Genomic DNA, 24,500 nt, shown 5'->3' on the forward strand with positions numbered 1-24,500 from the left:
TATAAGTGTATTTATATGTTATAAGTATATAGTGTGTATATAGTACCACATTGTGTGTCCCTAAAGAATTATGAGGCCAGATATGTTTGAGAGGGACAGACTGCAGTGCTTTGATCAACACTAAGTCACCATTTTTAAGGGGTGCTAACTGAGCAAACAGGGTAACTGTTGCTTTCTTTTGATTTCTTTGATTATCAACTAAGATGGTTGCAAAGTTTTACTTACACATCATTGTACTAGTTGTGGTTCCCCCCTTGTGGGCTTTCTAACAGTGTTATGTGTCTATTTTTTATTCTGGTAACTTTTAAAGGGATTTCTTTTATTCAGATAGAAAGTCTCCTACATGTTCACATTAGAACCATGCTACACCTGCTGTTTCTATATCTGTAATGTCCAATGTAGTTCATATTGTTCTAATTGGGGTGGGTAAATTGTATTCAGTAACATGATACCGTTAGATCAAATTTCTTTCCAAATATGCTAACAAGGTGCTTCATTGGACTTACAAATATATATATATATATATATATATATATATATATATATATATAGTACTGAAGTGCTTAATTTCTTATGAATTTTTAAATTAGCAAATTTTGGTAGCAAATTTACTTAATCCACACCCCGCAGCATGTTTTCATGGGCTAGAATTCATAATTGATCCTCTTCCCTCGTTCAAGAGATATCACACTTGACTGGTACTCTTATAATTAATAGAAGTTTGAAAACTGTATCTTTAAAATGTGTCTTGTTATTTTTATTCCATAGTCATTAACAAAAATGTTAATATTCTTGAGATTAACTACTGATTATGCTACAACAATTTTATATGTTACAGGGTTTTTAACTCCCCTCCCCTTTAGCAATGGCCACAGCTTTCCTAATGTTGTTTGTCTCTGCAGTGAGAAGCAGCTGGAATGTCTGCTGACACACTGCATTAAAGTGCCCATGCTTGTTCTGGACCCACCCTTGCCAGCCAACAGCACCCTGAAAGACCTGCCGTCTCTTTATCCGTCTTTTCATGCTGCCAGTGACATGTTCAATGTTGCAAAACCAAAAAATCCTTCTACAAATGTGTCAGTTGTTGTTTTTGACAGCACTAAGGATGGTAAGATTTTTTCCTATGTTTTTTTAATTTTATTTTATTATTTTAAATATATGAGTGTTTTCTATACATGTATGCCTGTATTCCTCATGTCTGGAGACCAGAAGAACATGTTGGATCCCTGGAAACTGGTGCTATAGAGAGTTGTGAGCTGCCATGTGGGTCCTAGGAATTGAACCCTGGTCCTCTGGTAGAGCAAATGCTCGTGAATGCTGAGTCATCTCTCCAGCCCCTGCATGTATTTTATTATTGTTGGAGGTTTCATTGTGGGAACAGGGTCTCTATTATATAGCCCTGGCTGTCCTGGAGCTCACTCTGTAGACCAGGCTGGCCTCAAACTCACAGAGATCTGCCTGCTTCTGCCTCCTGAGTGATGAAATCAAAGGTGTGCTACCATGCCCAGCTGCCTGTGTGTATATTTAAACCATGATGTCACTAATATTCAGAATAACAGAATTCTGAATGCAACAAGTGATTTTTTTTTTTTTAAGAACTGCCCTATAAACTAAAAAATGTCCTGAGAAAAGCCCAAGAGCCATTATTGTATTTCATTGTAAACCATCTCATCTCGGGAAAGGGCTGCAAAGCAATTCCTCCACGCGGACACATCATAGCCCATGTTCTGAATACTCTAGAGGACCTTCAGCCTGGCACACAAAAGTACCTCCTTCTCCTGCTCAAAGTCAGGCTGTTTGTTGTTGTTGTTGTTTTTTTTTTTTACCATATAACTCAATGAGATTATGTTCTGTAGTTTGGACAGGACATACCAGAGCATTCAGAAATGGCTTGTATTCCTTCTACTTCACACAGTGAAATGCAAACTCCCAAGGAGATGATCAAGGTGTGAAGGCTAGGCCTTCATGAGGAGAGTTAGCATCCTTTTATAATACCCCAGACTCCCAACTCTCCCCCCCCCCCCGGAAGTTGACAAGATGACTCTGACTACACTTGAAGTGAGTCCCCTAAGAACCAACTGTACTGGACTCTGCTCTTACCCTTGTGACCTCCAGAATTGTGAGGCATCCCCAACTGCTGTTTGGAGGACAATGGGTGGCTCAGTAGCTTGTGGAATTAGTCCTGACATGAAGTTGCTTTGTCCCTGTGCTGGGGCCATGCGTGTGTCCCAGCTTGGGTCTATCTTCTCAGTCATCTTGTGCATTGGGCATCTCTACCTGGAGAAGCTGTGAATTTTACTTGGTTACTATGAAAGCTGTCAAGCTCCTTCCATAATACAGGGTGCCTTTTGTCCACGTCCTACCTCCCACTTTTTGGCAGCATCTTTGCCCTCTTCCATATTTCTTACCTCATAAACTAGTAACTAACCTCATCCTATCACTTGCTTTTATTTTGCCAACAGTTCTTAGGTTCCTCCCTCATTCATTCGGTTCACAGACTCCTATAACAGACTCCACGCTACTCTGTCTGTAAAGTCCTCTACCTAGCACGAACTGGCAAATCTGAAAATCCTGATCTCATTGGTTCACTGCCTCTTAGAAGACTGTACTTCAGTAATTCATATTTGCTTTCCATATGGGTGTAAGCTCCTTCCTGTTCCTGGTATTGCAAGTTGCTCGGCTGTGCCCTTAGTTTTCTTCCCTGTCTATCTTTCATCATATTTCAACTGCCAGTGGCCAGTGTGTAGTTGGTGGGCCATGGCTAATGCCACCCCTCTTCTTCCCCACCCATCTCTTCCATGGGAGGACAGAGCATTCAGTGTGCTTTTGGCTTTGCTTTCCCAGCTCCATGGGATTTGTAATATAATTCATAATTTATTTTCAGTTGCATAGGAATTTATGATGTCCTGTGTAACTTAATGAGACAAAACTGCCACTTGCCAGTTCATATTTATGAAAAATGCCACATGCTGTTCCTGATATTGACATTATTTTTAGGTCGAAGGAAATTGTGAGCTTTCTAAATACAAGTCTCTTCCCTTCGGATGAGAGGTGTGGTTAGCTGTCACCCAGCCCAGCCCTGCCGCTTGGTCCCAGGACTCCAAAGCAAAGTGGCTTTTCCAGTCACACTTACACCCTTTGATTTACAAGAAACGATACCTTTGTAGGGCAGTTCACATTATGGCCCAACTAAACTGGCCTTTAGAGAAAACTGCAAATGGCTTTGTTGTAGTTTTATACACCGGTGTAATGTGTTTCCAGTGGGTACAGAGCAGGCGTGGAATCTCTTCCCCATGAGTGTCCTTTCATTCTTGAGCTCTTTGTTCTAGGTTGTTGTTCCTAGGACATTTTTACAGTATGTCCACTGGGCTATGGATATAGCTTGGGGGTAGAGTCCTTGTCTAACATGCACCCTGTATATGATCCTCAGCATTAAAAAAAATAAATTAAAATGTGTCAGCTGGACATGACCTTTGTATTTCCCATGGCTCGCTCTACAGGGAAAGCAGGCCTATCTACTTAACGGCATGCCATGTACTGCCCTCAGTGATAGAGGAACAGAAAATGAATAGGTGGCTATACCCTGTGCCCTGAACTGGCAAATAATTAACAAATAAATAAATCATATACTTTGTAGAAAAGAATGCTATAGAAGAAAATTGAATGGAGGTATGGAAAAGGAAATGGCAGTCAGGAATGGGATGAACATTCTAAATTGAGTGGTGGGGATTTTCTTAATGTGATGTGAAGAAGACCAGGGTACCAGCAGCATGAGTGAAGAAAGAGCTATCGGGGAGTTAGGACTGCTAGTGCAAAGGCCTGCCTCAGGGGTAGGAGGCCAGAGTGAGTGAGAGAAAGTAGGCAAAGATAGACTAGAGAATTGGGAGGGAGGAGGTCATGGCAGCCACATTGAACCCAGAATCTTTAACCCATAGTGCGGTGGGGAAAATCATTGGAGTGACAGACTGTCTGACTCGTTTGTGTGTGTAGTGAGAGTGAGCTACAATCCAGGCAAGACTGAATGTGGCTCAGAGCAGAAGCGTGTGGAAAGGGAGAAGTATTTGGATTTTGCCCATTTTGGAGGCCAGCCCACCTTGGTTTCTTGGTTCTCTTGTGATGGTTGTAGAATTGGCTTGTAGTGCCTAGATACAGATTTTACCTGTTTGTAGAAGATGGTATTTTGCTGCATCTGATGCATTGCTCTAAGTGGCCAAAAGCTTGGAAAATCCTTAGCCTGTTAACTAGGATACCACATCACCGTCAGCTTTGTCTACATGTTTCACACATTTCATAAACATGCTTCCTGTTTCTTTTAAAACTGTAGTGTGGAGTTCATGATGGAGCCAAGGGCTGTGGCAAACCTCTCAAGCTCTCTTCGGGTTGGCGCTGGCTGTGTAATTCACACCCTTCGGTCAGAATGGGTTAGGTCATAATCTCCCCTACTGAATATTCAGTCTCTTTTTCTCATAAACATGAATGTGGCGTGAGAATGTCACAAAGACTTTGATTACATGCATGTTATATCGCGTATCAGACCTGTTAGAATTCTCCAGTTTACCAACATATCGCCCTCTATCTATGGAGACAGAGTTACCTGATAAATAAATGCACTTGGAAGACACAGTCACTCCTAATGTCCATGCTGCTGCTTATAGGGGTAGGCTTGTTATTGCTGGTGGTCCTGGTATTTTGAAACAGGATACTATGTATGGCCCTGGCTGGCCAGGCATTCACTGTGCACAAGCTAGGCTTGAACTCATGACTGTCCTCTTGCATCAACCTCGTGAGTGTTGAGATTGTAAGAGTGAACTACCATTCCTGTCTTTTTTTTTAGATTGTTTCAAGACTTCCTTTACTGCAGCCTTCCCAAGGCCTTGTGCACCCTAAGCAGGTGCTGTCCTACTCAGCTACAGCTACAGCTACAGCCTCAGCCCCATTGGTATGGGCTTGACACTCTCACCCAGGATTGCTGTCCATCTCCCCAGACTGTAATTTGTAGGACCTGCCTCATTTGTCCCTCTGGAGGAAGTTCTGAATTGGAACCATATGTTGTCCTCTTTTTACATTGTTTCTGCCTTGCACTACTCCAGGGCTGTCCTATTCAGCAACTGCAACTCCTGCCCAGCAGTTAGGCTGCAAGAGCCACAGCCTGAGGGAATCAGGCACTGATTCTTTTGACAGCTACAAAGGGAACTTATCTAAATCTCTGCCCCTCCAAACAATTCAAGATTCCAGGTTGAGGTGGAATTCTGAGTTCTGAGAGGCTAAATAGCAAGTAGCTCTCCTCGATGGTGTCCCCAGGAGCCCTCCTTGCCTTTCCTTATAAACCCTTCTCCCCCAGCTCCTCCCCACCACTTCCTGTCAGCTAGTTACTGACCCAGCCTCCTGGCCACAGGTGAATTTTTATTTGATCAAACACATCTTTGCATCACTAAACAAATGTTCCAGAACATAAACAAAAGTAACACAGCTTAAAATAATACTGTACAACACCTGCATCCTGAGAGTTTCCTGTTCTCCTCCATTCTGGATGTCTGCAGGATGGTTACAGTGTCACTTGTCCCCTTTGCTTCATACTTCTCTTGCAGTGTGTGCTCACCACCCCCAACTCTGAGAAAGTTGCCTCTTAAGGCAATAGTGGCTGTAAGGCAGCTGCTTGCTTTTATCGCTCCCTTTCTTGTCTGGCTGCTCCTACTTGCTAGTCATGACATTCCCAGAGGTTTTAACGTAGACAATGTTTGTTTGTTTATTTCATCCAGGTGTACTGTTACATATGTGAGTTTCCTATCATCCCATTATCTTTTCCTTTCATCCCAGCTTAAGTTTATTTCCACGAAGCACTCCATGTTTCTGCTGCCTGCATAAATCTCTTGGCAATGCAGGATTTAATGATCAGTTATACACTGCTTTAAGGTGTGTTTTCTTTGTTGAATGTGCTAATTTTATTGGCTCTGCTGTTTTTGAAGCCATGTATTATGCTATTTTAATGCTCCCATGCTCTGTATAGTGTTATGCCAGAGAGTTAGATAAGTATTTGTTAACCGTGTGCTTGTTTCTTATAGTTGAAGATGCCCATGCTGGACTATTTAAGGGAAGCAGCAAACAGACAGTTTGGAGAGCCTACTTGGTATGCCATTTTAAATCTAATTGTACTTTTCCATTAGGCTAGAATAAAAGGATGAACAATAAAGGTGTTTTCCTTAGGTCGTGCTGTGTAGTCCCATCTGGCCTTGAACTTGCAATCTTTCTGCCTGCCCCTTGGAAATGGCTGGGATTGCAGTCCTGTGCCACCATCCTTTGCTCCTTAAGAGCCTTTTCTCTGACAGTAGCTTCCTGGTGACAGTGAGTGTCCTGATATGGCCATATTTACTGTGAAACCCAGAGAGCACAGTGGAAACACACCAGCTTCTCCGTTTTTCACCAGCTTCAAGACACAGAAGGCGAGCTGAGTCTTTTCCTTTTATTTCAGACAACAGACAAAGAAGTCCCTGGCTTAGTGCTGATGCAAGACTTGGCCTTCCTGAGTGGATTCCCACCGACATTCAAGGAGACAAGTCAGCTGAAGACAAAACTGCCAGAGACTCTTTCTTCTAAAATAAAACTGGTAAGAACAGAAAAAGGGCCACCGGTGTGGCTCACCTCATTCCAAGTATGGCCATTCTCTCATGACCCAATTTGCATTTTGTTCAAAGTATAGCCAAGAGTTACAAGGCAAAGATAAACTCTGCCTTGTCACAGTCCGCTGTCAGAAAGATAAATCTGTGCAGGTCCTGATTCCTTACTCTTTTTTGAGACTAGTTTTTAGTCTATGGCCAGATTGGTTTTGAAATTGTAACAATCCTCCTGCCTCAGCCTCTCAAGTGCTAGTATGACAGATTTGCACCTCCAAACCCAGCTCTGAAATTACTGCTTTTATAATTTATCATTATTTTTAACAGTGCGTGCGTGCGTGCGTGCGTGCGTGCGTGCGTGCGTGCGTGTGTGTGTGTGTGTGTGTGTGTGTTGGGGAAGGTCATAAAAGTAGTAAGAACTCTAATGATCATATTTATGAAAGCTTCATTCATAAAGGGATTACACTTCAGACACTGATAATGTTTGATAATATGAAACTGATTCATTAAGAGCAAATGCAGGCATTGACATATTTAGGATGTGTGTGTATTTCTTACCCTTCAGCCCCAACCAGCCTTTTCCTGAACATACGTAGATCCAGGACACAATCCATATGTTTTCTAGTTGACCTTCCTTATGTCATGCTATTGTCACTTTTTCCAGGTGGTAAACTCGGGCATCTCTCTCTTAGAGGAGAGGGAATAGAGTCCTTGCCTCTGGAACTGTAGGGATCTTCTTCTTCTTCTTCTTCTTCTTCTTCTTCTTCTTCTTCTTCTTCTTCTTCTTCTTCTTCTTCTTCTTCTTCTTCTTCTTCTTCTTCTTCTTCTTCTTCTTCTTCGGTTTTTCGAGACAGGGTTTCTCTGTGTAGCTTTGGAGCCTATCCTGGCACTCACTCTGGAGACCAGGCTGGCCTCGAACTCACAGAGATCCGCCTGCCTCTGTCTCCCAAGTGCTGGGATTAAAGGCGTGTGCCACCACCGCCCGGAGGGATCTGCTTCTTGAATTTGTGAGATTTTGCCCTAGGTTAAGCTTGCTTGATTCCCACTTCCTCTTATTTTGCCAGTTAACAGTGTGTGGGGGATGGAAAAGATGGGGGTCCTGGGAAGGGAGTAAGGGCGTTCTTACTCTGTTCTTGTGTTAGTTCCCTTTAATGCACTTCTTTTTCCTCTTTCACTGGGCCTTACAGTTTAAGTGCTTTGTCTTATGTTTATGAGAAACCGATGATGTGGGTGACCTCTGCTTTTTCTGTTTCGTATCTCCCCCATAGCTAGCTTGCTTTGTCTTTTTGTTTCTTCTCTTTTCTTCCTTTTCGTTTTTGTTTGCAACAGGTCTTGCTATGTAGATTGGGCTGTCCTCAAACTTGTAATCTTCCAATCTCTGCAGCATGTCTGTGCCCAGCCATTCCTTGGAACTTTTCTTCATTGTACTTTGAAATACAGTAGGAGCTCTAGAAGCGCAATTAGTTAATATGCAGTACTCGTATGGCATGGAACAGCCCTCGACTAGATTTGGGCTGAATTTGTGGTTAATCTGCAGTTACTCTAAAATACCATAGTGCCTCCTTTCCCCGAGGTACTTTCAGTACTGATTTGAGCAGTTAAAATCATAGATTAGCTTTTGTTTCAGCCACAGTTTATATTTGGCTTCTTGACTTTTTAGTTGCTAGTCCCAGAATTACAGACACATGCACATTTGTGCCTTCCACGATCAGCTCATCTCCCTTTTATGGGAAGAGTGACTTTTGTGTAAGTCCACATTAATCAAAATTTAAAAAGAAATTTGGAATTCATTCTGCTTCTCTAGAATCTTCCGCTTTTGAATGAATATTTCCCATCCTGCTCTGCTGCAGCTGCTCGTCATACTGACTACATTTGATGTACCTGCTAGTGATAGACAACCACTGACAGATGACAATCCCAGATAGTGGCGGGCCTCTCTCCAGACTGCTCTTGGGTGACCTGGCTCGAATGAGTGGAGGTGTGTGGAAAGTGGTGGTAACTAGAGTGGCCAGAGAAGCCAACAGCCAGGAAAAGCAGGTGTAGAAGCATTTGAGTTCAGTTCTTCAAATCTGTGGGCATTGAGGGGGCGTAATGCATGTTCCTGAGAGAGAGAGAGAGAGAGAGAGAGAGAGAGAGAGAGAGAGAGAATGTGTTTGGTTTGCATGTGTGAGTGTGTGTGAGTGTGCGTACTGGTGTGTATGGGTGTGGATGTATGTATGTGTACAGATACATGTGTATCTGTGTACGGGGTATACATATGTGTGTGTGTGTATGTGAGTGGGTGTGGATATGTGTGCGCATGGGTGTGAAGGGGGAGGGTGTATATGTGTGTGTGTATGTGTACTGGTATAGGTGTATAGAGGTGTGTGCGTGTATGTCTGTGTACAGGGGTGTACATATGTGTGAATATGTGTATGTACATGTGTGTGCATATGTGTATGTGTACACAGGTATGTGTGTGGGAAAGGTGTGTGTGTGTGTGTGTGTGTGTGTGTGTGTGTGTGTGTGTGTACATGGAGGCCAGAAATTAATGTCAGGTGTCTTCCTCGCTCACTCTCCACCTGATTTTTTGAGCCAGAGTCTCTCATTGGGTCTTTAGCCTCACCAGTTGGCCAGGCTGCCTGACCAATGAACTCTAGGGAATCTGCCTGCCTCCCTCCCCCCTACCAAGTGCTGGAATTACAGGCAAGCTCAGCTTGAACGTGAGTTCTGGGGATCTGAACTCAGATCTTTGTACTGTCTTGATGCCATTTCCCAGCCCCCAGGTCTTCAGCTCTTCCCTTACGCCCTGCTCTCTGCTTCTTCTGAGACTGGGGTTTCCTTTCACAGGCTCCAGTCATCCACATTATTTTTATCAAATAACTCCTGTGTTCTAGGGAGTATGCTAGACGGAACCAAGGGAATCAAAGCATTTACTTGGGACTGAACATTTCCAAATAGTAATATAACATGTCCAAGAATGCCTGGGCTTCACATGCATCAGGAGCTAAGACAGGCTTTGCAGCTTGCTGGGCCCTACACAGAGCCGCATTCCAGGGCGGGGCAGGGAGTGTAGCCAGAACAGTCTGAACAGAGGGCTGGAGGCTTGGGAGCATTGGGAGTAGATAGTAGGGAGTTCTAGAGCAGGATTGCCACAGTCTGTGTAGGGACAAAAGCTGGAGAGATAGGTAAGGCAAGATTGCTGGACCTTATCCTGGAGGCAGGGAAGACTGTGAATAGAGGAAGACAATCTGGTCTATTTCTAAGGCATAGAGTAGGGACAGGTGTAGTAGATGATAGCTAGAAAGAAGCCTGAGGCATGAAAACCAGTTCAGTCCTGCAAGGTATTCCTGTTCAAGGGCCTCTGGCTATGGGATGCCAGTGATGGGAGGAGTTCCAGAAGCATCTGAGAGATACTCAGCATCCATTGAGCAAGCTGTGGGGGAGAAGGAAGGCAGAAGGAGAGGTGGATGTGTGCAGTGCAGTAGAAGTGACGGTGTCAACCACACTGAACTGTGGTGGAAGAAACCAGAGTCCAATTTGAGTGCTGCAATTGAGGCATGGGCAGCACAGGAGAGGGAAGACACTGATGTTCGGGATCTGAGCAGCTCGACCATGTCATGCTCCTCCAGGAGGTCTTTGCTGAGGCCCATGGTCCAGGAGTCAGACAGGGCTTCACTGTGTGTCCAGCAGGTGTCACAGGCCACACTGTCCAACAGATATCACAGGCCACACTGTGTCCAGTAGGTGCCACAGGCTGTACTGTGTCCAGCAGGTGTCACAGGTTCCAGGCATCTCGGGACATTGTTCTCTTCACCTCTGTACCCTACATGGAGGGTTGAACACTGCTCTTGAAGGGCACTCTGTTACGATAAATCTTTCTGCCAAAAGCCGCCTGAGCCCCACCGCCACATGTGAGCTTTACGCCAGCCGCCTGCCTGAGTTAGGGCCCAAATGAATACACAGAAACTTGCATTAGGTTCAAAGCTGCTTGGCCAATGACTAGGACTTCTCATCTGTTAGCTCAGTCTTAATTATCATAAATCTATGTATAAGACTTATCTTATCGGGCGCCTTATTTGCGTCCTTCCTTGACGGTGGCTCACATCCTGCGAAAGGGAAAGAGAGACACTTCCTGTTTCTCCTTCTTTAAATATGAGTCTCCTTGCTATGTCACTTCCTGCCTGGATCACCACTTCTGTACTATATTTCCCAGAATCCTCTTTGACTCCTAGTCCCATCTAACTTGCTGTCTCATTGGCCAAACAGTATTTTATTTAACAATCAATAAGATAAACATACACAGTACATTCCTCATCAGCACTCAACTGTATGCAGGCCTTGGGACAGAGCGAAAGCTTGTCAGTGCTGTGAAGATCCGTTCTCACCATGCTTGGTGCTGTTACACTAAGTGGATGTACGCACACACCCTTACCTTATCAGTAAAATTTCTAGATGTGACACATACAGAATCTCTCTCTGGATAAATTACTCATTGTCTATCTTCAGTTCACTCTAAACCTTTGTGTTTTTAGATGCCTTCATTCCTAGTAGGGCTTTTCCATTGAGTTTGGGTTTTGGTTCTGTTCTATTCTATAACATGTGAAGAACAGGTAGGAAGTCGTCCCAGAGTTCACAAAGAAATATCTGCAGTGAGTTTAATTCAGTGATGATGGCTGCTGAGTGGGTGTGCAGGTGTGGGGGATGTATGCCCTGCCCTCAAGTGTTTAAATTGTGTTTTGAAGCAGAGGAGTTACAAAGTATTTGGGGAGTGCATGAGTAATTGGGTTGCCCTGTTAGGATGAGGATAGAAGTGTACCCAAAGGTTCTTGTGTTTGAACATGGGAGTCCCTGCTGGTGACACTATTTTGAGTGCTTGTGGAACTTTTAGGAGATGGTTCCTAGCTGGTGAAGTGGGTCACTGGCAGCAGGCCTTGGGTTTATAGGCCAACCCTAACTCCTGGTCTGCTGTGATGTGAACAGGCAGTCTCTCACTCCTGCCATCATTCTTTCCTACTACAGATGATGGACAGAACACTTCCTTCAAATGGCAAGCCAAAAAAAATTCTCGCTCCCTTAACTTACAGTGACAAAAAACATGGCCAGTGCACACATGGAAATAGGAAGGGTCTGTGTGTTTCAGAGACACCAGGGAGTTTGCAGACTGCTATACTAAGTTCACCCAAGGCTAGATGACCTTATTGCTTAGCTAGGAAGGGTGGGACAGGCAAGGGGGTGACAGCATAGTGACTCACCTGCATTCTGCCTCCTCAGGGTTCTATTCAGGACCTGTTTAAAGTCACCCAATATTATGCTGCCAGCTAAACATCTCTAATTTGAAAATGGAAAGTCTGAAATTCTCCAAAATCCAAAAGTTTCTGAGCATCACATGATACCACAAGTGTAAAATTAACTATATATCCCTGTGAAACTTTGTTTTATGTACAGATTTACTTAAAATCTTCTGGCTATGTATATAAGGTATATATAAACATGAATTTCATGTTTAGACTTGTGTTTCATCCCTCAAAGTATTCCATCTCATGTATATGTAAATATTTGGGAACTTTTCTTTTTTTTTTTTTTTTTTTTGAGACAGGGTCTCACTATGTAGCCCTAGCTAACCTAGAACTCACTATCTAGACCAGCCTAAGCCACAAACTTAATATTCACCTGCCTCTGCTTCCTGAGTGCTAAGATTAAATGTGTGTGCAACCATACCAGGCCTGAAGCAAAATAGACACAGTGACACAGTGGAGCACTTCTTTAATCCCAAAACTCAGGAGGCAGAGGCAGGCAGATGGTTGTAAATTCAAAGTCAGCCTGGTCTCCATAGCCAAGCCAAAGCTACACAGTAAGACTCTGTCTCAAAACAAAACAAATAAACAAGCAATAAAAAACAACTCTTAACACTAAAACCCTTCTTGTCACAAGAATTTTAGATAAAGGATACTTGGCCATGTAATATTATTACTAACACACCTTTAATGACTTCCATGAAAATATCTTACTGACTTGGCTTTTAATGCATGAGCTTCCTTTTTGCTTTTTTCTAAAATAGCAGATGAAGCAACAATTATAGAACTAACTTTAGCTCTGGAACAACCATCAGGACATTTTAAACCTAGCAGCCCTGATCTATCAAATCACTAAAAGATGCTGGTTTGTTTTGGTTATCTGTAGCAAAATTGTTTTTTTTCCCAGGGTCTTTTTAATGCCATGAAAATCAAATCAACCTAAATTTAAAACCAACTTCTATCTTCTGAGTTTTTGAGTCCTTTAGAATTTTGTTGGGGGTACCTGTATTACAGGAGAGCCCTGCTGTTCTTTGGGATTTGCCATTCTCCTGGAGCAGGTTTGTCTGCCTCTGTGCTTTGTAGGAGGTTTAGCAGAACCCAGGCCTCTGTTCTCTGAATCAGAGCCTCTTATTTTTTTTTGGGGGGGGGGGTTCGAGACAGGGTTTCTCCGTGTAGCTTTGGGGCCTATCCTGACACTTGCTCTCGAGACCAGGCTGGCCTTGAACTCACAGAGATCCTCCTGCCTCTGCCTCCCGAGTGCTGGGATTAAAGGCGTGCACCACCAACACCCTGAATCAGAACCTCTTTAACCTTTCCACCATAACCCCTGTGACTTGAGAACTTTTTATATGACTTTAGGTATGTAGGTATAGGATATAGATATACATTTACTGATAATGAATTATGAAGAAATTTTTTGTTACTTACATCTAGTGTGTGTGTGTGTGTGTAAGTGCCACAGTGTACATGTGTGGAAGTCACAGGACAACTTTCAGGAGTCAGTTCTGTTCACCATGTGGATCCTGGGAGTCAAACTTGTGATGTCATGCATGCTTGGTAGCAGGTGCCATTATCACTTGAGACATCCTCCCAGCCCAGGGAATTCATTTTCAAATAATTCTTTGGTATACAAGTAAGTTTACTATTTATCAAAGATGAAAGCAAATTTCATATTATTGAGGTGGTTGTAAACAATTACATTCTTGCCATAGTTGATACTTGAGAATCAGTTTTTTTTTTTTGTTTTTTGTTTTTGTCATCAGTGCTAAGAATTCTCCTCTCTGGTAGAAACACATTTAGGGGTGTTTCAGAAATTTTTGAAGCTGCAAATGTAGCTCAGTGGATTGGAGTCCCAGCTCTGCAGAACTGGTGGCCAAAAGAGCAGGAGTTCTAGCTAAGAACTCCATCCTTCAGCAGAAACCACAGCGCCTCAACCTTACCAGAAATCAACCTCCAGCAATAAATGACATTTGCTACCAAAAACAAAAATAAACAAAAAAAAAAACCCAAAAAAAAAACAAACCCATCCTTTTCCAGCAAGACACTTCAAGTACATAGAATTGCAGGGTTGGGTTGCCACCTGGTGGACAGCAGAGGATACTTCATGCTCCTTATCACTACCCCTTATAGAGGTAGAAAAATCTGACCTTTAAAGTTCCTGGCCTTCTATCTCTTTCAACTATTGTGTGTTTATCGTGAGAGCCAATTTCTGATTTTGATGCTGTATTTAGAAGCTAGTCCTGGGCACTGCTAGTATGGGCTGTCGAGATGGCTTAGTGGGCAAAGGTGCTTGCTGCCACATCTTCTGACTAAATTCAGCCCTGTTGTCCCACATGTTAGAGGGAGAGGACAGACTCCTGCCAGTTGTCCTCTGACATCACCTGCACTGTGGTGTACATGCCCCCTCCTTCCAAGAAAGGCATAGATAAAATAAAAATTTGAAGATTACCTTACTTAAGAATAATTTTCTTGGTGTACTTCTTCCAAATAAATGTTCGTACAAATTATGAAATAAAATTAGACATCATTTTAAATAGTGCTGCAAATCTTTGGCTCTTTTATTAGAATCCCCAGGCTGTCTTAAGAATCTCTGAAGCATCTTTTCTTCTAACAATGGTGCTGGGTTGGAAGCCAGAGCCTCACAATGAGGGTCAAGCACTCTAGCAAGACTATACACATCCTCAGCCCGGTTTCTTCTCTTGTTAGTCATACAGCAACAGCCCTTTATACTTACTGACTAATCGTTAAAAAGATAGAGATGGTGTTTTGTTTACCTCAAATTGGAAACCCATAGCCTTTTCTGTGGTGGCTTGGGACTCTAGAATCTGTGCAGTGATGTTCACACAGGGCCTGGTGACAGCCTGGCTCTTGCTTTGCTCCCCAGCCAGGTGGTTTTCCTGCTCTGCCACTGGCTGATGATCCCTGGCTGCTTCCTGGAGTGAACAGAGCTGAGAAGAGAATGCCACTTACTCGGAGCTCAGCTCAGCAGGCAGCTGGCCCCAGCAGGTCCTGGATGACCCCAGCCAGCCTGCCAACTGCCTGCCTCTATTGCATCTCTGTCCAAGCCTCTACTTGTAGTACAGGTGTCTGCTGAGCCAGCTGTCATTATCCCTGCATCTCACAGGCCAGCATAGCAGTGCAAGCCTGGATGAATGACACAGGCTTAGAGCAGTGCAGATCAGAATTTACACTTTAACTCTGGCACAATATTTGCCCACGGCAGTGTCTGGTGCACGGTATGTGCCCAGTCAGTGGTGGAAATTGTAGTGAAAATGCTATAATTACCAAGCTAAAATATAACAGACGTGTAATCTGCCTCAGAAGGCTGGGGTAAGAGAGTTGCAAATTAAAGGCGCGTCCGGCCACCTCAGTGAGATCCTATCTGAAAAAGTAAAAAGGCTGGAGGATGTAATAGTGGCAAAGCACTTCCCTAGCACAAGTGAGGCTATGGAGTCATTCCTCAGTGCCAACATGAAGAAAACTGCCTGTGTAAACATGCTAAGACAATTTGGCTTTGTTGGTTTTTTAACATGGTGCATTTTGTTGTTGTTTTGTTTTGTTTTCGAGACAGGGTTTCTCTGTGACTTTGGAGGCTGTCCTGGGACTAGCTCTTGTAGACCATGATGGTCTCGAACTCACAGAGGTCTGCCTGCCTCTGCCTCCCAAGTGCTGGGATTAAAGGCGTGTGCCACCACTGCCTGGGTAATATGGTGTATTAGATGTATAGGTAATAAGATGTAGCATCTTCCTTATTCACAGAGTCTGCACACTTAGCTTTCCCTGATGGATAGTACCTAAGCAAAAGGAAAAACAATGCTAGCATAAATCCGTTACTAATGACACATACTACATACTCACTGTGAGTCAGAAATTAAGTATTATGTTTAGATATGCTGGTACATGCCAGGGATGCATTAACCTCAGATCTTTAAATGGATTTTAAACTTATCCTAACGTGTCTTAAAAATCTGTAAACTTTTAAAATGTCTCTGAGGCTTAAATAATTTCCAAGGTAAAAACAATTTGATAGAAGAGATTAGGATGCAGACATTTCTCATTAAGTTTAAAATTAAATTGTAATACTAAATTACTGTTTGTTTATTCTAGAATAATGATTTTCCTCACTCTAGGGAGCCCTTAGAGGTATTGTAGGAACCCATGAATGGGAAGAAAGGAGCAGAGAGTCATGGAAATAGGTGGGGTATTCCTAGACAACTGCTTCCCATCCCACTGCACACAGGCATCATTGACAGCCATGGGTGATGAGCCCTGGAGTTCTTGATGCATGCCAGGACAGGAACACAAGAGTTAATAGCATGCATTGGTGAAAAGGAGGGAAGACAGACATGAAATTCCACTACTCTCTTCTGCCTGGGGGCCTCTAGAAACTCGGGGAACTGCTTAGAAAAGGAGTTGAGACAGTCTAATAGCAAACACAGAGCCCAGAATAACACTGAAAGCATCTGTGTTTTTGTCTTAAAGACTAAGAAAGAAAACAGCAGCCTTGTCAGAGAGGCCAGCGTGGCAAGAGGATGTACTCTCTCCAGTGGGGTGGTTTCCATCCTTTTCCTTAGTTTCTGCTTGAAAAACCTCTTTTCCTAGGAAATCTTGATCTCGAGGCCAAATCAAATACAGATGGACGTGGTGTTGGCACTGAGAGGTTGGAGAAGCCAGTGTGTAAAACTTGCTGCTGTTCACATTGTTTGCCCTTAGATTTGTGGTTGCTCCAAAGCTTTGCCCACAAAAAGGTATATTCCTCTGGAGGCACCTCGACATCGATGCCCAGGATGCTCCAGGAGTAAGGCAGGAAGCTGCTGAGGTGCCACTTACATTACAAAGTCACCTAATCCAGCAGCACTACCCTGCAGGCTTCCCCCCCAGTGTGGTCATGTTGGTCATAGTCTAGAACAAAGTCAGAAACCATTGGCTTTTTCTTTTTTCTTGAGACGGTCTCTCCACACAGCCTTGGCTGTCCTGGAACTCACTCTGTAGACTAGGATGGCCTGGAACTCACAGAGTTCTGCCTGTCTCTGCTTCCTGAGTGCTGGGATGTTCCACCATAACAAATGTGTGTGTGTGTGTGTGTGTGTAAATAAAGAGCCGTAAAAACCACTTAAGCTAACTCTAAAGAGTTGGGGGGATTTCATAAGAGTCTGATGTCTCAGGACATCTAGAGTCTCCTGAGAGATTGAGGAATGGCTACAGCTGTCAAACAATGCCCAAGGTGCTCTGGTCACACCATTCTCCACTCCATCCTGTTATTAGATGTTCCAGTCGCAGTCATCTGACTAAAACTTTTGACCCATAATACTATCTTTACATTTCAAAACTAAAAGTTAAAAAGCTGGGCATGATGGCTCACACCTGTAATCTCAGCACTTGGAAAGCTGAGGCAGGATTGCCATGAGTTTAATGTCATCCTAGATTCTTTTATTTTTTCATTCTTTCATATTTTTTGTTTTTGTTTTTGTTTTGTTTTTTATTTTTATATATTTGAATTACAAACAAGATTGAATTACATGATGATCTCAGTTCCCTTCTCCCTCCCTTCCTCCTCTACCACCCCCCCAACTAAAATCCTACCTATCATATGTCCTTTCTTCTAATCTACACCTGACTCAAAATTCTGCTTCTCATGACTTCTGCATCCTTCCTTTTCTTCCCTTCTCACCCTCGTAGCTTCCTCCCCCCTCTTCCCATGTTCTCAATTTGCTCAGGGGATGGTGACCCTTTCCCCTTCTCCAGGGGACAAAGTTTGTCGCTTTTTGGGTCTTCCTTGTTTACTAATTTCTCTGGCAGTGTGGACTGTAGGCTGGTAATCCCTTACTATATGTCTAAAATCCACATATGAGTGAGTACATATCATGTTTGTCTTTTTGTGATTGGGTTACCTCGCTCAGAATGGTTTCTTCGAGTTCCATCCATTTTCCTGCAAATTTCAAGATTCCATTTTTTTTTTTTCTGCTGAGTAGTACTCCATTGTGTAAATGTACCACATTTTCTCTATCCATTCTTCGGTTGAGGGGCATCTAGGTTGTTTCCAGGTTCTGGCTGTTACAAATAGTACTGCTATGAACATTGTTGAACAGATGTCTTTGTTGTATGAATGTGCTTCTTTTGGGTATATGCCTAGGAGTGGAATTGCTGGATCTTGTGGTAGACTCATTCCCATTTTCTTGAGGAATCGCCATACTGATTTCCAAAGTGGCTGTATAAGTTGACACTCCCACCAGCAGTGGAGGAGTGTTCCTCTTTCTCCACAATCCTCTCCAGCATAAACTGTCATTGGTATTTTTGATTTTAGCCATTCTGACAGGAGTAAGATGGTATGTAGAGTTGTTTGCATTTCCCTGATTGCTAAGGATGTTGAACACTTTCTTATGTGTCTTTCAGCCATTTTAGATTCCTCTATTGAGAATTGTCTATTTAGTTCTGTACCCCATTTTTTAATTGGATTGTTTGGTGTTTTGGAGACTAGCTTCTTGTGTTCTTTATATATTTTGGAGATCAGCCCTCTGTCAGATGTGGGGGTGGTGAATATCTTTTCCCAGTCTGTGGACTGTCGTTTGGTCTTGCTGACTGTGTCCTTTGCCTTACAGAAGCTTCTCAGTTTCAGGAGGTCCCATTTATTAATTGTTGATCTCAGTGTCTGTGCTACTGGTGTAATGTTCAGGAAGCGGTCTCCTGTACCGATTAATTCAAGGGTATTTCCCACTTTATCTTCTAATAGGTTCAGTGTGGCTGGGTTTATGTTGAGGTCTTTGATCCATTTTGACTTAAGTTTTGTGCAGGGTGAAAGGCTTGGGTCTATCTGTAGTCTTCTACATGTTTGCATCCAGTTATGCCAGCACCATTTGTTGAAGATGTTCTCTTTGTTCCAGCGTATGTATTTGGTTTGTTTGTCAGAAATCAGGTGTTCGTAGGTGTGTGGGTTAATATCAGGGTTTTCAACTCTATTCAATTGGTCTATCTGTCTATTTTTGTGCCAATACCAAGCTGTTTTCAGGACTATAGCTCTGTAATAGAGCATGAAGTCAGGGATGATGATGCCTCCAGAAGTTCTTCTGTTGTATAGGGTTGTTTTGGCTATCCTGGGTCTTTTGTTTCTCCATATAAAGTTAAGAATTGTTCTTTCAAGGTCAGTGAAGAATTGTGTTGGGATTTTGATGGGGATTGCATTGAATCTGTAGATTGCTTTTGGCAAGATTGCCATTTTTACTATGTTGATCTTGCCTATCTAAGAGCATGGGAGATCTTTCCATTTTCTGGTATCTTCTTTAATTTCTTCATTTAGAGACTCAAAATTCTTAGGGTATAGGTCTTCCACTTTTTTGGGTAGTGTTACTCCAAGGTATTTTATGTTGTTCGTGGCAATTGTAAAGGGTGATGCTTCTCTGATTTCTTTCTCCACAAATGTGTCATCAGTGTATAATAGGGCTACAGATTTTTTTGAGTTAATCTTGTATCCTGACACTTTGCTGAAGGTGTTTATCAGCTGTAGGAGTTCCCTGGTAGAGTTTTTTGGGTCACTTATGTAGACATATCATCATCAAATAGTGAGAGTTTGACTTCTTCCTTTCCGATTTGTATTCCCTTTTGTTGTCTTATTGCTCTAGCTAGAATTTCAAGGATAATATTGAAGAGGTATGGAGAGAGTGGACAGCCTTGTCTTGTTCCTGATTTTAGAGGAATTGCATTGAGTTTCCATTTAATTTGATGTTGGCTCTTGGCTTGCTGTATATTGCTTTTATTATGTTGAGGCATGTTCCTGTTATCCCTGATTTCTCCAGGACCTTTATCATGAAGGGGTGTTGATTTTGTCAAAGGCTTTTTCATCATCTAGTGAGATGATCATGTGATTTTTCCCCCTCAGTCTGTTTATATGGTGGATTACATTGAAGGATTTTCATATGTTGAACCATCCTTGCATCCCTGGGATGAAGCCTACTTGATCGGGATGGATGATTTCTCTGATGTGTTCTTGGATTCGATTTGACAGTATTTTATTAAGAATTTTTGCATCAGTGTTCATGAGGGATATTGGTCTGTAGTTCTCTTTCTTAGTTGTGTCTTTGTGTGACTTGGGTATCAAGGTTATTGAAGCCTCATAAAAAGAGTTTGGTAATGACCCTTCTGCTTCTATTGTGTGGAATACTTTGAGGAGAATTGGTATTAGCTGTACTTTGAATTTCTTGTAGAATTCTGCACTGAAGCCATCTGGCCCTGGGCTTTTTTTTGGTTGGGAGACTTCTAATGACTGCTTCAATTTCATTAGAGGTTATAGGTCTATTTAAGTTGCTTATCTGTTCTTGATTTAATTTTGGTGAGTGAAATCTGTCCAGAAAATTGTCCATTTCCTTTAGATTTTCAAATTTTGAGGAATATAGGTTTTCAAAGTATGACCTGATGATTCTCTGGATTTCTTCTCTGTCTGTTGTTATATCCCCTTTTCATTCCTGATTTTATTAATTTGCATGTTCACTCTTTGTTGTTTGGTAAGTTTGGATAAAGGTTTGTCTATTTTGTTGATTTTTCTCGAATAACCAACTTTTTGTTATATTGATTCTTTGTATTGCTCTCCTAGTTTCCATTTTATTGATTTCAGCCCTCAATTTGATTATTTCCTGTGGTCTGCTCCTCCGGGGTGTATTGGCTTCTTTGTTTTCTAAAGCTTTCAGTTGTGCTGTTAATTCTCTAGTGTGATTATTCTCCTGTTTCTTCATGTGGTCATTTAGCACTATGGACTTTCCTCTTAGCACTGCTTTCAAAGTGTCCCATAGGTTTGGATATGTTGTGTCTGCATTCTCATTGAATTCTAGGAAATCGTTAATTTCTTTTTTTATTTCTTCCTGGACCCATGAATTGTGCAATTGGGTGTTACTTAATTTCCATGAGTTTGTAGGTTTTCTGTAGTTCGTGTTGTTGTTGAATTCTAATTTTAAAGCATGGTGGTCTGATAAGACACAGGGGGTTATTTCAATTTTTTTGTACCTGTTGAGGTTTGCTATGTTGCCAAGTATGTGGTCGATTTTAGAGAAGGTTCCATGTGGCGCTGAGAAGAGGGTAAATTGTTTTGTATTTGGGTGGAATGTTCTATAGATATCTGTTAAGTCCAATTGCGCCATAACTTCTATTAGTTCTTTTGTTTCTTTGTTAAGTTTCTGTCTGGTGTTCCTGTCCAGTGGTGAGAATGGGGTGTTGAAATCTTCCACTATATGTGTGTGCATTTTGTTTGTTTTGGTTTTGGTTTTGGTTTTGGTTTTGGTTTTTCGAGACAGGGTTTCTCTGTGTAGCTTTGGAGCCTATCCTGGCACTCGCTCTGGAGACCAGGCTGGCCTCAAACTCACAGAGATCTGCCTGCCTCTGCCTCCCAAGTGCTGGGATTAAAGGCATGCGCCACCAACGCCTAGCTGTGTGTGTGGTTTTATGTGTGATTTGAGTTTTAGTAATGTTTCTTTTACAAACATGGATGCCTTTGTATTTGGGGCATAAATGTTTAGAATTGAGACTTTATCCTGATGGATTTCTCCTGTGATGAGTAGGAAATGACTTCTTCATCTTTTTTGACTGATTTTAGTTTAAAGTCCAATTTATTGGATATTAGAATTGCTACTCCCGATTGTTTCTTGGGTCCATTTGATTGGAAGATAGTTCCCCAATCTTTAATTCTTAGGTACTGTCTGTCTTTGAAGTTGAGGTGAGTTTCTTGTATGCAGCAGAAGGAAGGATGCTGTCTTCTTATCCATTCTGCTAATCTGTGTCTTTTTATAGCGGAGTTAAGACCATTAATGTTGATGGATATTAATGACCATTGATTATTGTTCATTCTTGTTTGTTTTTGATTTGGTGATGGTGGTGAGATTATGTGTGGGATTCTATCCCTTTTTCCTTTTGGCTGTTGGTAAGTTGGGAATATCTATTGCCTATGTTTTTCTGGTTGTAGTTAACTTCCTTGGGTTGCAGTTTTCCTACCAGTACTTTCTATAGGGCTGGATTGGTGGATATGTATTGTTTGAATCTGGTTTTGTCATGGAATATCTTGTTTTCTCCATCTATAATGATTGAAAGCTTTGCTAGGTATAGTAGTCTGGGCTGGCATCCATGGTCTTTTAGTGTAGGTAGAATATCTGTCCAGGACCTTCTGGCTTTTAGAGTTTCCATGGAAAAGTCAGGTGTGATTCTGATAGGTTTGCCTTTATAGGTTACTTGGCCTTTTTCCTTTGCTGCTCTTAATATTTTCTCTTTGTTGTGTATGTTTGGTGTTTTGATTATTATGTGGCGAGGAGACCTTTTTTTTTTGTTCGGTCTATTTGGTTCAGTCTGTAGGCTTCTTGTATTTTCATTGGCATATCTTTCTTTACGTTGGGAAAGTTTTCTTCTATGATTGTGCTGAATATGTTTTCTGCGCCTTTGAGTTGGCTTTCTTCACCTTCTTCTATACCTATTATTCTTAGGTTTGGTCTTTTCACGGTATCCCTTATTTCCTGGATATTTTGTGATAGGGATTTGTTGGACTTAAGATTTTCTTTGGTTGATGAATCTATTTCTGCTAGTGTCTTCAACTCCTGAGATTCTGTCTTCCATCTCTTGTATTCTGTTGGTTATGGTTACATCTGTAGTTCCTGATCATTTACCCAGCTTTTCTATTTCCAGCATTCCCTCAGATTGTACTTTCTTTGTCTCTATTTCAGTTTTTAGGTCTTGAACTGTTTCCTTGAGAGATTTGTTGATATCTTGTATTTTTTTTTGGTTTGTTTTTTTCTTCCATTTCTTTAGGGATTTTCTCATGTCCTCTTTGAGGTCCTCTATCATTTTCATGAAGATGCTTTTAAGGTTCATGCTCTTCTGGTTCATCTGCATTGTGATGTTCAGGTCTTACTGGTGTGTGGTTCCTAGTCTCTGGTGGTATCATATTGGGTTTTCTGTTGTTGAATGTGCTTTTACCTTGTCCTCTTCTCATCCTTTCTTCTGGTGGGTGTAGCAAGAGTTTCTTGCTCTCCTGGTGGGTGTGGGACCAAGGTTCTCTTCTGGTAGATGTAAACAGATCCAATACTCTAATGTCAGTATTCTTCTCGTGGATGGAGGTGTCACTGTTACCCAGGCGTCTGCAGTGTTTGGGCGTGCCGGCTCCTGCCGGGCAGGTGGCAGTTGGAGGCAGAGCTGTCACTGGGCCTCAGTGTGTTGGATCCCGCCCCCGACTCAGTCTGGTGCACAGGTTGCTTGTGTCAGATGACTCTGAGCAAGGACGATGAACAGGAACCGGAAACAGCTCCTGGCCTACTTGGGCTGGCGGATGGAGACAGGGCTGCCTCTGGGTGTTCGGTGTTTGGATCCCGGCACCAAACTCGGTCCGGCAAGCATGTCACTTTTGTCAGATGACTCTCAGCAGCAACGTGACGAACCCCATCCTAGATTCTTAAAACTGTTTCAGTAGGGTGTTGGTGGCACACGCCTTTAATCCCAGCACTCAGGAGGCAGAGGCAGGTGGATCTCTGTGAGTTCTAGACCAGCCTGGTCTCCAGAGCAGCGAGTGCCAGGATAGGCTTCGAACCTACACAGAGAAACCCTGCCTCGAAAAACCGAAAATAAAATAAAATAAAATAAACTGTTTCAAAAAAATGAAAATCTGTGTTTATTCCTTGAGGTCCAGTGTGCCCATGTGTATCTTTGTTATCTATCAGTTGCAGTTGTATTCGGAGGCCAGTGTTGCTCTTCTAAAATTGAATAACCCCAAAGGTTTCCAAGAGCTAAACAAGCAAACCAAGAAGAACATGACCATCAATGGGAAAGAGCTGACCATCAGCCCTGCGTATCTGTTGTGGGACCTGAGTGCAATCAGTCAGGTAATGGGTGTAGACCTCCACAGCTCAAGGAAGGGGCATAGATAGATCTCTACAGCGCAGGTCAAGAATTCAGAGTGTTTGCCATTGCCAGAATAGCTCAGCTAGAAGAACAATGGGCTGAAGAAATAGAATGCTAAATACCTATATGTCAATTTAGTAGAAGAAAAAGGACTTACTGAGAAGTGACTGCATTAGGATTTTTCTAAACTTCCATTTTCTACCATTGTTTTGATACTTATTGAAAAGAACAAGGCTGGAGAGATGGCTCAGTTGTTAAGAGCACTTGCTGTTCTTCCAGAAGACCCAAGTTTGGTTTCAGCACCCATGCTGTATGGCTTATAACTTCCTATAACTCCAGCTTCAAGGGCTGTCACACCTTCTCTGGCCTCCAAGGACTCCCACGTACATATACACTCAAGAGTTACTCATAAATATAAAATAAAGCTTTGGTCAGACTAGATGGCACATGACTTTAATTCCAGCACTCTAAAGGTAGAAGCAGGCAAATTTTTGTGATTTAGGGGACAGCCTGGTCTAGGTAGTAAGCTCCAGACCTGCAAGACCAATGGAATCTAAGACCCTTTATGTAAAGTATAATAATAAAGAAGATGGTATATTCTCTCTCTCTCTCTCTCTCTCTCTCTCTCTCTCTCTCTCTCTCTCTCTCTCTCTCACACACACACACACACTTGAATTTTAAAGGTTAGCCAGAGCCCCTATCTTAGTTAGGGTTTCTTATGCTGTGATGAAATACTGGGACCAAAGCAACT

General features: G+C 42.4%; 1 protein-coding gene across 2 annotated transcripts in view; it reads left to right on the forward strand.

Annotated features, from left to right (window-relative positions):
* The window catches only part of Gnptab (N-acetylglucosamine-1-phosphate transferase subunits alpha and beta), a 72,260-nt gene that overhangs the window by 25,471 nt on the left and 22,289 nt on the right, over positions 1–24,500 (forward strand). The window contains exons 5-8 of one of the 2 annotated variants that reach the window (XM_027392564.2): positions 903–1,108; positions 6,063–6,127; positions 6,470–6,604; positions 23,569–23,730. In XM_027392564.2, the coding sequence (XP_027248365.1) occupies positions 903–1,108; positions 6,063–6,127; positions 6,470–6,604; positions 23,569–23,730 (568 nt within the window). The remainder of the gene's footprint in view (positions 1–902; positions 1,109–6,062; positions 6,128–6,469; positions 6,605–23,568; positions 23,731–24,500) is intronic. The other variant, XM_027392565.2, reaches the window with a different exon arrangement.

Source organism: Cricetulus griseus (assembly GCF_003668045.3).
Source record: "Cricetulus griseus strain 17A/GY chromosome 1 unlocalized genomic scaffold, alternate assembly CriGri-PICRH-1.0 chr1_0, whole genome shotgun sequence".
NCBI classification, from domain to species: Eukaryota; Metazoa; Chordata; class Mammalia; order Rodentia; family Cricetidae; genus Cricetulus; species Cricetulus griseus.